The 14,441-nt window shown below is 36.1% G+C and overlaps 1 protein-coding gene across 2 annotated transcripts; it reads left to right on the top strand.

Annotated features, from left to right (window-relative positions):
- The first annotated feature begins 74 nt into the window (after positions 1–74).
- Positions 75–14,264, top strand: LOC131794921 (grainyhead-like protein 1 homolog). 2 transcript variants are annotated; one of them, XM_059112490.2, is made up of 19 exons: positions 75–224; positions 431–730; positions 3,210–3,309; positions 5,233–5,288; positions 5,380–5,443; positions 5,587–5,624; positions 6,006–6,129; positions 6,983–7,050; positions 7,148–7,224; positions 7,764–7,837; positions 8,345–8,456; positions 8,816–8,964; positions 9,587–9,691; positions 10,242–10,329; positions 10,445–10,566; positions 11,006–11,058; positions 11,185–11,233; positions 11,341–11,410; positions 11,763–14,264. In XM_059112490.2, the coding sequence occupies exons 1-19, from the start codon at positions 205–207 to the stop codon at positions 12,032–12,034; spliced, it is 1,941 nt and encodes a 646-aa protein (XP_058968473.1). In that variant the 5' UTR covers positions 75–204; the 3' UTR covers positions 12,035–14,264. The 2 variants fall into 2 exon arrangements, with proteins under 2 accessions (XP_058968473.1, XP_058968472.1); XM_059112489.2 differs by having other exon boundaries at positions 11,000–11,058.
- The last annotated feature ends 177 nt before the right edge of the window (positions 14,265–14,441 follow it).

Here is a 14,441-nt window from a genome sequence, read left to right as displayed (position 1 = left end):
AAAACTTCCTTTTTTGGATAACGAGAAGTTATTGATTGAGTACGATGCTGGTCGGAATCGTTCGTTTACAGGCTTCTTGAATAAGCCATTTATCTCGGTCGTCTCAAGCCAGAGATAGCAGGTCACATCAGCGTGTTCTGACACAAAAAATTTATAGAAATCACATGGATTGGAAGGTTTCTAACGGCTGGCACTCCTCATGCCATGGCTGATATAGCTAGGAGGTAGGTTGTGAGAGTGATCTGTCTCAATGTTGTTCCGAAGCGGCTGCTATTATTTTTATGCGACTCCAAGTCGATTTTCGTGGCGTCTTCCCATCGGCGGAGTTTTTGTTTCGTGCCGGTCAATTTTCTGGCGCGTAATTTTTGATCCGACCCTTTTACGTTGTTTATTTAGTCAATTTGTCACCCTCGTGTCGTTTTTTGTGTAGAAAAAGTGCTGGATTGACTGTTAACATGGCAGGAAAGGTATCTACGGAGGGTAACTCGATTGTTACTTCGCCTGGAAGTAGCTCGAAGACAGCAATCGGGTCACCGACCAGTGATGGAGGGAGAGAAGTGCGCGAAGACCGCGCTTGGAAAGCGTACGTTTCACAGATTGATTCCCCCATTTCGTCTTCGTTATTGGTGAATGGAGAAGACTTAAATATGGCGTCCAATCTTGGATTCCTGTATGATTATTACGAGGTGACGGAGGAATCAAGTCAGGCTCCCCCTTCGCCCCCTCAAGGGTAAGACTAGTGTGTCGTTGACGTAACGAGCCATGGTGGATTTATAAAATTATGGATCGTTCGCTTTTACCTCGTTTATGCAACTCTTTATATTTTTCGGGAGGCCTAGTAGGGGAATTTTCATTAGCCTTTTGTTCGGAGGATTTGTTAAAAAAATCTACCCAATTACAGAGGGGAATGTTTTTGTTATGTTATTTATCTAGCGTAGATTTCTAGTAAAATTCGATTTGAGCGTGTCGTTTTCTTGTTCTATTGGAAGAGGAAAGGTATGCTTTTGAGCTGAGGCTTTTCAATTCGTACTTTCATGAATCTATTTTTTTTATCACAACTTGTTTTCTAGAGGAAAAAAGTGATGATCTTCGTGATTAATCCAAGTATTGATAAGGTTTGCGAATATGTACCCCACTTTTGACGCGAGAGGGCTACCTGCGGGTAATAACCACATTAACTTTTCTCTGTTTGCTCGATTGCAATCTGTTTACGCCATCATTAACTTCACATGGAGGACTTTCTAGTATGGAAAAAATTCACATACCCTCCTCTCCGCTCCTTTTCCTTTAGTTAATTTGTAAGAGGTCTTTCGAATCTTAAAGAATTCCCAGGTTGATGTGAGAAATACAGCAATTGGTGAAAATAGCCATATAACCTTTTTTGTCTGAACGACCATGTAACATTTTTCGAAGGAGTTTTCAGTATTGATCTGGTCCACACATTTTATTGATTTCCAAACCATGAACATGCTCCCCAATCTTTCCAAACACATACAAACACATACACTTCATTAATATGCAAGTCATGTACGTGGTCTTAGAGAGGGGTCATGTTTACAATTAAGAAGCTGAATGTGGTCCTCAGCTATGGTAATTTTGATATCAACTCAGGGAGTTGTTCTCAAATTTTGTAGTATTAGATTTTGTCAGTTGCGGAAGTTTAGATTATGCTTGGTACTGTGACCTTGGCCAAAAAGAAAAAACTTTAAATAGAACTTGTTGTCTCTAAAAACATTGCCTTGAACCCCACGTCATTATCTTTGTAACAAGCTGACATAAATCTGTGAAATCAGAGAGAGTGATTTCTCTCAACAAATAACAAAACAAATTAATCTGCAAATATGAACTGTGATTTACATAATTAGTTGTCAGGGCGTTGATGAATGTGGCAGGAAGTCTGTGTCGCACTTTCTTTCAATTGATTAATTGGCAACTCATCAAAATAGTTGATGCGACTACTACTAGTACATTTTCAGTGACTGAACTCATAAAGTCCCACTAGTGACCAAGACAGAATTTCTCCTTACACTATCAGTACAATATCAAGCAGACAGTTAATGAGAATGTAGGAAAATTTCAAATAGGGGATTATTGTTTGATCCAATTCCAAATTCTCCAAACTAACATTATATGAATTGACAGAAAAGTAGAGATGGTAAGTTTTGAACTTGGTGAAGAATTAAGAAAGATGTTTTTTTCGTCTTGTCACGAGCATGGGACAGAGAAAAAATTATGAGTCCCCATTGAAGCTTAGACCTCGCTTGTGACAAGATGAAAAATCATCTTTCTTAATTGTTCACCGAGCTCAAAACTTATCATCTTTACTTTTCTGTCAAAAACATTACGCTATCGACATTGCTGCTCCTAGCAGTATACAGGACATGTGTCATTAGAACTTCGTAATAGACCCTGCTCACCGAAAAGGCTTTGTGGTTCAATGGTAGAGCATTGGAGTGCAACAGTCCGAGGGTCTGAGGTTCGATTCCTCATGGAGACTCAGAATTTTTTTCTTTGTCCCACACTCATGACAAGACAAAAAAAATCTTTCTTAATCATATGAACTGTATGGCAGACAGTGAGGAGAATTACGAAAGAGATCTTGGGAGTTAAAGGATTAAAATTGCAATAGCTCAAGTCTAACTGTTATCATTACCATAAGTATGTCAAAAAAGAATTGAGGGTGTGGCAATTATATTATAGGTATCATAGTAGCACTGTCTTTGTTGCTTGTGTTGTTACTTTTATGAGTCTTCTGTCACTGATATTATGTGATATTAGGTTTGTTCATCAGTTTTGTTGATACTGTGAATTATGTTTAGCTCAAGTGCCAGAAATTTCTGACTTCAAAAGAAAGTAATTTGAATCAAGTCCAGGAATGAACTCCAGAAAATTTGGAGTGTGTTTGCTATAAACAAACTTCCCTTATTGAAGAAATTGTTAGTATCAGCTTAACCCTTAAACTTCCATGACTGATAATGACAAATTTTTCCTTACAAACAGACAAGTGACGATAAAGGAAGATATGAACAAGGGAATTATTGGTTGATCTAATACCAAATTTTCTGAACAAACATCATAAAAATCGCTCAGAAGACAGTAAGGAAAAATTGCTCATGAGATCTTGGAAATAAGAGAGCTAAAAGAGAACAAAAAATAAAGGAATGTAAACATAAACACTGAAATTGTTTTATTGTTGTTCTCTACTTTAGCTCTGGGGGAGGAAGTGGTCAAGGGAACCCATCCTCCGGAAACAGCCATTCACAAGGAGGAAACAGTGATTCAGAGTCTGGGAGTCCTTCTCAGTCAGAGGTAAACAAACTATCATGGCTGGTAAGGTTAGCCATATTGGGTTTGATTTATTTTGTCTCAATTAATACTTTTTTGCTAAGTAGAATTGTTATCTTGTACAGAGCAAATTTGTTACAAGCGCACCATTCAGTTACAACAAGTGTACTGCCATGATGTCTCTCACTTCATGTAATATCTTCCTTGACAGGTGTCCTAGTAAGGCTGGTTTTCACTAGCAACATAGTTTAAGGCAAAAGAAAATGCTTCTGACCAGGCCCCGGTCCTTTGAAGGTTGGATAACGCTATCCACTGGATAAATATCTATCTGGTGGATAATGCTATTTGTTTTGCTAGCACTTATCCACTGGATAGCAATTTATCCTTTGGATAGCGTTATCTGCCTTTTATACAACTGGGCCCAGTTCAAAGTATTTAGTCAGTGTCCTAAGCAGAGTCATAAAATCAACAGAATAAAAATTAGAAAAATCAGAATGGCTCCATTTTTCTCTGTTGTCCCCTATGGCTCTTGACAATCATGATCCATTGGAAACCTGATTGTTGAAGTCACAAACAGAAGCAGAAGAACCAACCAATCTTGACACAAGTTCTCAGGTTTTTGAGAGGCTTGTAACTTAAAACTCTAGTTTTCACAGATTTCACAGTTTGAGTTTCATGGGATGGTATCACTCTCTACTTCTGATAATGACTCTGGTTCCTACTGCGATGTTAGTTAATAACTAATCTCTTCTTTCACAATGTACATGCATGAAACACTGATATCTTCTGGTGTTGAGAACAACATGCTAACACCTTTTCTGTTCTTTCTGCATCTATTATATAAGTGTTCCTAACACAATCTGGCAACTTGGTGCAACATTGATATAGAATAATAATTAATAATGGTAACAAGACCAAGTGGAGTCCAATCCAGTCTGTAACCATTTGAGTGATCAACAAAATGGGATGATGGCGAAGCTGAAGTACGATGTGTCAATCATGAGTATGATTATAGACTGAATTGGAAAACACAAAGTCCTGTCACCAACTAATCATAACTGTTACATTTTCCGACAAAACAAATACACTAATGAAAAACATCTCTTGTAGAGATAGTGTCTAAATTAAAAATTCCTCAACTTTGGAAATTCCACGACTTTTTTGAATAAGTGTTTGTTGCTATGGTTATTGTGATCAATTCTGTGATTGGTGGATTTGACTGAAAGGACTAAGTATGATTGGCTGCTTCAACTGTCCAATTACAGGTGCCCAATTACAGTCAACTATCCGATTACACTGTCCAATTACAACTCTACAGAATGACTAGTGAAAAATAAAGCAGCTGCTGCTCCAATCTTATTTGAGGAAATTGTAATAGTTATGATTATGATAATAATTATGTTTGTGATTGAATAGTTATAACATATAAATATAGATATATATATCCATTTTCAAAAATGCTGTGATTTGAAAACATACATGAAACATATATCTGTTTTCTCATTGAACAGAGACACTTTTTGACAAGAAAACAAAAGTTGTATATATTTCATATATGTATTGAAAATTGCAATGTTTTTGAAAACAGGTGTATATATATATTAATTTATATTAGCCATAAATATATATATATATATTAATGGTATTGATGATGGCAGCAATAACAACAGTGATAAGACAATGGTGATAACAGTATTGGCGATGACAATAACAGTATTGGTAATGATAATACCAGTATTGGTAATGATAGTAACAGTATTGCTATAATTGTGATGACAGTACTACTTTGGCAATCTCTTAAGATGCCATCTTGAAAGGTCTTTTCATCCCCTTGTAGGTAGGGGTGTGCTGGTATTGGTACAATTAGTTCGTGTATTAACTAACATTGTTATTTGGTATAATGAAATGTCTAATTCTGGTGTTCTTTAACTTTTTATTGATACTTAGCAAACCACTCTTAGCTTTTTACAAGCAGTGCAGCAAATAAAAAGTCCAAAACACAGGTAAGAATGAAAAGAAAAATCATCTGACATGATACATGCCTAGCCATTGCTTCTACATTACTTAGTTTTGTTTTTTATATTTTTGTTGTAGCACACAAGTCCAAGGTGATCACCATATTACTCCCAAACAAGAAAAAATGACTCCAAATGTCAAGGTATGTTTCAAAGCATGTGATATGATTTTTTTTTAGCTCTGAATGAATTAAATATATGTTAATTTAGGCAAGAATAAATCTCATCTCTGTGGAAACAGCATATTTTTTGCGATTTGACTCATCTTTAAAATTTTATTTTTCAGACACTCACCCTTGGGCAACAGATTAAAGTGCAACCAAGGTGAATTTTTGTAACAATGAACCTGTTTGATTTCATCGAACTTGTGTTGTGTGAAAACCTGTGTTGTAAATGAACTATAGACTCTTGGTTTAGAGAACACATGCATTTCATTCTCATCTGTATAAAAACCTACGGAAACAACAGATGATAGTAGCTATTTTGATAACCGTTCTATGTTTCTTCTAAATTAACTGGTAGACAGAGGAAATACCCTCCACTCTATACTTTTTCTTGGTTACTTTGTGGGGATGTTGATCTGTTCTCTTCACTAAACATGCAGATATAGCCACTTACTTTGACAATGAAGCTATCTACCTCAAAACATACTGCAAAGCCCCCACCTGATCTAAAATGTTGATCTTGTAATTATGTTACCTGCAGTACATCAAGTTGTAGCCACACCCCCATACCTGTGGCTCGCCCTTCTTCATACCCCCCCTCAACTAAAGCCCCCCAACAAGTAAGCGATGTGTCGCCACTCTCCCTGAGCACCACCCCCCCTGAGGTAAGTGTGATTTACACATTGAAGCTGCTTGTGTGGTTATTTGCTCAAAGATAAATAATGTTTTTACCCTTTAACTTCCAAGAGTGACAAAGATAGAATTTCTCCTTACAGTATTGTTACAATGTCACACTGAAAAGTGATGAGAATAACAAAAGATACCAGTTAAGGGATTGTTAGTTGATCCAATGACAACTAATCTGGACCAACATTATAAGAATTATGTGTCAGACAGTCAGGAGAATTACTAATGAGATCTTGGGAGTGAAGTGGTTCACTTTCAGCAGCATTTAGCATCTGAAGTTTGACTATCTATTAAACAATTCCACATTAAAGTTAAATTCTTAAGTGTAGGGCTGGGGAACATTTTAAGGCCTAGGTCCAGTTGTATGAAGGCCAGATAATGCTATCCAATGGATAAATCACTACCCAACAGATAAGTGTTAACAAAACATGCTGCCCTATCCACTGGATAGAGATTTATTCAGTGGATACAGTTATCAATGCTTCAAACAACTAGGGCCAGGAGAGAAATCTTATGATCGTGTAAGGGCACTTTTTAGCTGAATTTTCAAAAAAAAAAAATCTAGGTTTGGGTTTGCTTCCCTTTAATGTACACTTTCAAAAGTCTAGAAAACTTGCATGACCCTTTTGACTAGTTAGGTGTAAAACTTGAACCATTGCCACTTGACAGCTCAGGCTTTCCTTTTCTTGAGTCTGTTGCCATGTTTTTATTTGGAATTCTTGTTGGCTTCTTGTCGTGTATTTCTTTAATGCATTAGGTTGAAATGTTATGAATATCATTCCTTTTACCAATGAGAACAATTATAATGAATGGCATCATCTTACTTCTCAGGCATTTAACTTCACACCATACACCCAGTCGCTGAAATCCACACCCACTGTTTTCTCTGCTCAAGATAGGTAAGCATACCCTTAGGACTTGCATTTAAATGGTACACCTATTGCAGGTGTACCATCTACTAGCATCACTAAACATTTTGAATGTATGTTTTGTTAGGTATTCCTTCATCCTTGAGGCACCTACATCCATTATACAAAGAAGAGGAGATGACACTTTGACATATCTTAACAAAGGTAAGAAGGTTTGTCTTTCTGAAGGGGCCAGAATTTGAGAATAAAGCAATAAACTCAATCATTTAACTCCCAGAAGTGATTGACATGTAAATTCTCCTTATAATACCCATACATTATCCAGCAAACAGGTAATGAGAATACTCAGACTTATCAGGTAGGTATTATCTTGTTATTCTTGTAACTAATTTATAAGGAATAGTCCATTTTACAGTTGTGAGCTTGGTTGCCAAGCCTTTGAACAGGAATGAGGCTAAGGGTGACCTTGTTATGATACAAACCTTGCTGCTTTTCAAATGCAAATTACTTTGTTATCATGCTAACTAGATACTGGTCTCTATCACAACAAGGTCACCTTCAGCCTCACTCCAAATCAAAGGCTTGGCAACTAAGCACACAACTGTAAAATGGCCTATTGTATACCAGCTTTTGTGGAGAAAATGAACAATAAGATTTTTGGGGTGAAGTGGTTGAATTGAATACAAAGTCAAGACCTTCATGTAGTAGTGATGTGTCTGTATATTTTACTCCATTCCCTTTAGGTCAATTTTATGCTATAAGTTTTGAGGGTAATGTGGATCCCCCATCGACTGAGGAGGAAATTCAACGTGTGAAGGTATATTTGTGCTGACTATTTCATAGACTTGTAGAATTCCATCATATAGGACTAACTTAAAAATTACTTGAGAAGTTTTTGATAAATCTGTTTTGGTAGCTGAATGAAAATTCTTTCAAACAACTTTCCAGCAAAAATTTTCTGTACCTTATTTCATTTACAACTTTGCTGAAAACTTGCAGTCTCTCCTAAAGAGACATTGCATTATTGACCTTTTCATTCCTAGGAGGGACCAACAGTAATTTCTCTGTACAATTTCAAATAATTTTCATGCAATAAGATTTTCCCAGTTGTTCTGACATAGGGCTTACGCTCAAAACGTCAGCCTTTAAACTCTTTACAGTGGTCAATTTACATTTTAACTTGGTTGTTAACACAAAATTACCTGTTAATTTTCATGCCAACAATTTGGTGATTTTACATTAAGTACAGGAGTAAAAGGATTAATTTTGAATAATCACAATCCTTTCTTCACAATTTTAAATGAAGTTGTTCTTCTTATTGCAGTCTTATGTTCACTTGGTTTTCCGTGATGAGAAGGATCCAAGAACAGAATGCGAACACTGGCAATATTGGCACAGCCAGCAACCTAATCCCCAACAAAGAGCATTCGATATAGGTAAGCGCAGCGACTGTACCATAACTTTTAACTTGATGTAGAAGGAATTGTTGAAAAAAAAAAAAAAAGAAAAAAGCAAGATGTTATATGACAGTAGGAATGTTAGCTTCCCATACCAAAAAAAACATTCTGACTTTATTGTTGTAATGATGATGTGAATGTTTCCACACCTGCATAGTTTGAAAAAAAAAAGAATAGATTAAATGATTCATGACTCTTGTGTTGTTAATAGTTTTTCCTTTGTTCTTTCCTTCAATGTTTATTTCTTTTTTAATGCCTTCCTTTTGTCCTTTCTCTATTTGGGTCATTTGAACACAGTCATACATGTGTGATATTTCCTCTTTCATGTGTTTGTTCAGATCGCAAGTCTTGTCAAAATATAGAAGACAACATAGATGAGATATCATACAATGCAGCTGGGTTTACATGGAGCCCTCACTTGAATGCAAAAATAGTAATAAGGATAAACTGCCTGAGTACTGATTTCTCTTCTCAGAAGGGAGTGAAGGTGTGTATTTAATTTCCTCTTTCTGTTTGAAGGTTGGTTTTCACATTTACTGTCCTAACAGTGCATATAAATTATTAAAAATAGAACTTCAGAGTTGTAAAAGAAGTGATAAAATCAACAGAACCGCATTTGGAAGAGTCATAGCATTCCTATTACCATTCAGTTAAACTTCTCACCCTAATGCATATGATCCAGGGCAAAGTACATTGTGAGCATTACTAAAGTTGCAAGTCGTTGTGGAAAAAATAACCATCACAGTACCAGTTCTAAGGCCCTCCTAGTGCTTATGATTGGAACAATGTAGTTTTGGCCAGATTTCAAGAGGCAAATGTTCAAATGGCATTGAAATTCTGCTCCAGTTTTCATTAGCTTGGTTCTCACTTCATTGCATCCCTCTGTGTTTTTCTGTGCTTTTGATGTCAGTGTGGCCCCTGTCATAAGTGAGAACAAGCCTGAATTGTCTCTGCATTGTAAAGCATAAAGTTATCATTTTAGGGTAACAAAGCTGGCTGATTTGAGACCAGAAGTTTAGCAGTATTAGCTGCTGAATAGATCTACTGTACTGTTTATCTTTCTCGAGAAATTTTGCTTAAACTTTGTCTTTTTGTTGTATTTCCTTCAGGGCATTCCACTGCATCTCCAGATCGATACATATGAAGATATAACCAATCCAGATGCAGAACCTGTACACAGGTCATTCTGTCAGATAAAAGTGTTCCGTGACAAAGTAAGTGGTTCTTCTTCTTACTGGTGAACATCATGAAATATTCAACAGATGTAGTTGGAAGAACTGGTTGGTACAATGCTCATGCATATACATGGTTCATTAATTGTTTTTCTCATCATGCTTTTTCTTTGTCCTTCCTCAATTTAACCCTTTAGCCCCTAAGAGAGACTAGAATCTAATTTCTCCTCACAATACACCCCTGAATCAAACATGAAAGTCATGAGAATAGAGATGATCACCAACTAAAGCAGCTCTTGATTGTTAAACAAATTCTCCTTGTTAGCCTCTTTGGAAATTTATGGAGAACAGTATGGAGAATGATCACTTTGACAAAGAGCTAACACTTAAAAACATCAGCCCTTAAACTCTTTACGGTGGCCAGTTTATGTTATCAACTCAGTTGATAATATCAAATCACCCTGTCATACTCTCCCACCAACACAGCACCACAGTTTCTTTAGAAACTAACCCCCTTTATCCCAGTATGGAGAATATGCATACTGTTGCTAGGGTGTAAAGGGTTAATACACTTTTTTTTGTTTTATTCAAGGGTGCTGAACGAAAGAACAAAGACGAATCAAAGAGTGCAGAAAAGAGAATTCAGAAATGGGTGAAGCAGAATACATCATCATGTGCTGGTAAGTTTAACTCTTGTGGTCACTTTGATTCTAAACACAAATGTTTTAGCAAGTGTGCATTTACTGTAATAGCCTTTGCGTGATTTAGAAACAAGTAATTTGTTTTGTTTTTCAGATCCCAACATGGTGTCTCCTACATCTCTCTTTCATCCTCCCAGTAAATACACACGGCTTCAAACAACCACACCATTAGGACCAAAACCTATTCTGTTTACTCCAGCTGTACACAGCACACATGTAAGTTGATCTTTACCACAATTACTTTCTGTGTATACCTTATCTAAAGGAGATGCAGCAGTCTTGCAGTTAAGGTACTGGATTCTGGGACAAGAGCTGCAGGTTTATGATTGGGCTAGATCACTGTTTTCTTTGTTAGTTTATTTATTTGTTGTTATGATTATTTACCTTCATTGTGTTGTGATCTTGGGTATGACATTTAACTCTCTCTGGGCCTCTCTTCACTAAGGAGGATAAACCAGTTCTGGCAAAATGTGAGAGAAGCCTTAAAAATTGTCGGAAGGTAACCTAAAGAAATTGCTTTGAATCCTAGTCACTTAATGCTATGAAGATTTAACTAGTGTTGATTCTCTTTCTTTTATATGACAACAATCTGGAAATCAATTTATCTACCATTGTTTCACTTATGTTGAAATTATTTCTTTTTATTAAGATACAGGGAGGCTTTGAGGAGTCATCTTTGCAGACATTGTCTCTGTTAGCATCCATAAAGTAGGTTAACTTTTTCCTTGGATTATACCCAGAATGTTTCATTTTTTTAAATTAAAACTTCAATTGTGTGATATACATGTATACTGTGTACATCCAGTCAATGATTCTTTGCTTTTAATATTTTAGGGATCGTGAAAACAAACGTACTCTACAATCACACCTAGCCATGGCAAAGGTTAAGACATGTCTGGGTTTTGTTTGGTTGTATGCTTTGTTTCATTTCATTGTTTACTTGTTTTCTTGGTGTTGATCCAAGATGTTTACTTCCATTACTCTACACAGGATGAGCTGGCTGATTTAGAAGTTGTTCCTAGATTAAAAGTACAGAAAATCCACAGACCCAATAGACCAGGTTAGTTTCCTCTGGAAGTGTTGCTTGATCTCAGTTTCAACCTGAAGTATTGCTTCTCTTTCATGATGATGGGTGCAGGGGCATAGCCAAGATTTTTCAAAAGTAGGGGGGGAGGGGTCACATTGTGTTAAACAGTGAGTACTCACCAGATTGGTATGTTGACCTCCACACTGTCTCATTTATTGTGACACATGAGGTTTACGAGGGGGGGGGGGGAGGTGGGGGTCACTGGCATCTCAGGACCTCCCTAGTCGCTACGCTCCTGATGTGGAAGATGGAAGGAAATTCCTGAGAGATCATATTGTTGACATTGTATAGAAGGAATAATGAAAGTTAAACTATTTCCCTGCAGCTGTTACAATTTATGTAAAGAAAGAAGAGGAGAAAGTTTACAATGCTCTGATGCTTGATAGCTTAACAGTTGGAGACATGGTTGAAGCAGTTGCCAGTAAATATGGCATGCCTCCCGAGATGATAAAGAATGTTTATAAGAAAACCAAGAAGGGAATTCTTGTGAACATGGATGACCGTATGATTGAGCAGTTTGTGGATGAAGACGACTTCATTATAAATCTGGATTTTGATAATCAGCTTGGGCATTTTGAACTAACCTTACAGTACTGAACCATTTGACATCATTGAGCCACTTGTCTTCTTTCTTTCCAGTTTTCCCACAGTATGATTAGTTATTCTCCTTTCTGTTACATTGGGAATGAGTCAAGAGAATTTGTTATATGTTAAGATTAAATGCTCTTAGCGATAAACTGTATTTTCTCATCACCTGTTTAAGTGATATTGTATGGGTACTGTAAGGAGAAGTTATATGTTAAACATATGTTATATGTTAAACATATGTTATATGTTTGGGAAAAAAACTGAAGTTCTCTTGAAACTGTGTGTAAAAAGTGTTATGGTTCTGAGGTATTTTAAGATACTAACAATTATAAACTGTAATATCAACTGTTAAACTAAGGTTATTTTCCAAGAAATTTTATATCATCCTATCTTATTACTCACTAATAATTTCCAAGACATGCCCCTTGCATGCATATGGTTGCATGATGCAATACAGATTGCACAAGTGGAAATTTATGTTAATGTATTAACTTTCAAGATCTGTTTGGTAATTCTCCCTCCCTTTTGGTAGCTAGAAATTTCCTTTTAAATTAAGTACGAGAGTTTGCACTTAGATCAAGATAACTTCTACATGATAGGTTTGAGTTTTCTCTTTACCTGTTTGCTAGATAATGTTGGATGTTATAGGGAGAATTTACATGTTAACCACATCTGGGAGTCAAGGGGTTAAATGGCAGTTATGTCAAAGTCCTTTTAATGACTGTCATCCACCTTGAAGTACATGAATGGTGACAGGAAGGAACATGTTTCTTTAAGTTTTGGTGCTCACAAATTTTCATGTTTTGCAGGATTAGTAGAGTAGTATGAGTTACTAAGGAAATTGTCATGAGCATATATATCTGTGCATGTCTGTGACTTTCCTCCCAGTGACCTTCACTTGTTTAAGTAGTTATTAATGATAACAGAGGCACTCAAATTGAAAAAATACAGATGTGTCATGCTGCACTATTTTATTCTAAATGGAATTTTTAAAATTCATATTTTTCTTCTGCTTGGAAACTGCTTGAAAACTGTGAAATATTATTGAACAAGGAAATTCTTGCATTAAAAACTAGTCTGCTGGTTGAAAAAAAGAGCACTCGGTTTTCTATAAATAATTTCCAACAGCAACATTTTTATGAAGACTCTTTCCATAAGGGAATGTTGCACAACTCTGTCAGAAAATGTTACATTACATGATATTAAAAATGGAGGAATAAAATGATTATCAACAGTTAGACACCAAAGTTGAGGGGAATAACTGTGTTTGTGCATACCACACAGAAACCCAAAAATTAGTTTATTTCTGTCAGTGTTTGAACCAGCCTATCGGTGCAAGGGGAAAACACCATATGCCTGTGTGGTATACAAACTAATTATATCTTTAACTCCCAAGATCTCGTTAGTAATTCTCCTTACTGTCTGCCATATAGTTTTGTAATATTAGTTTGGAGAATTTGGTATTGGATCAACTAATAATCTCCTAGTTAATGTTTTTCTTTATTCTTTTCACTTGTCTGCTTGATATTGTAAGGAGAAATTCAGTCTTGGTCACTCATGGGAGTTAAAGGATTAACTTGCAAAAGAGATTGCAGATGTAAAGGCCATCAACTCCTATTGAAACTTCAAGAATTGTTGGTGGCTTGACTTGAGATCTGCATGACATAACTAAGACAAGTAAGGCTATCATTAAAGGTGTGTAAAAACAACAGTATTCTACTTAAACAGATAAGTATACATTAAACCTATTCACTATGTTTGAAAATCTTGTACCATAATGTACAATCATAAAGTAAAGACTTAACCTTTTTATCCTTTTTCAAACTTGTACTTTCTGTTATTAATTATTGCTGATTTTGAGATAAGAACTACAGTTTGCCTCCAAAATGAATTTCTACGAGTAAAAGAGATATTGGGGGATAGTTTCATAAACTGAAAGACCTGCCAGCAAATAAAGGTATCTTTCACAGGAAGGGCAGAGCATCTTGGCAGGAAAAATGATGGTTGTAACAGTAAGTCTAAGTAAAGATTCAAATTTTGCCCCTTGTTTTATGCTCAATTTTTATGGTATGGAAGTAATGTAGGAGGTTTATTTTGCCGCAAGGGTAAAGCTAGAGAATAGGAGAAGGGGACCAGAGTTCAAATAACCCTGTTTTTCAAGGAAGCCATCATTTGTAATGTAATGTCAAACAAAAAAAAAAAGCCTTGCCCCACCATCCCCTCTCCTCCAAAATTCCCTTACCCGTTGGTACATGTGGAATGTTCAGTTCACTTGGGTTACATAGGGTAGCTAGAATGTTCATAGTCTGACTGGTTAGAGATTAAAGATACAACAGACGTCTTTATCCTTCTTAAGAGCTAAATTATTTTTTCATATTTAAAGAGAGACTTGTTTGTATTGGTATTATTAGAAATG

This window comes from Pocillopora verrucosa, chromosome 14 (genome assembly GCF_036669915.1).
Source record: "Pocillopora verrucosa isolate sample1 chromosome 14, ASM3666991v2, whole genome shotgun sequence".
Classification (NCBI taxonomy): domain Eukaryota; kingdom Metazoa; phylum Cnidaria; class Anthozoa; order Scleractinia; family Pocilloporidae; genus Pocillopora; species Pocillopora verrucosa.
Note: the sequence above shows the minus strand (reverse complement) of the source record. Positions and strands in the feature narration are given on the sequence as shown.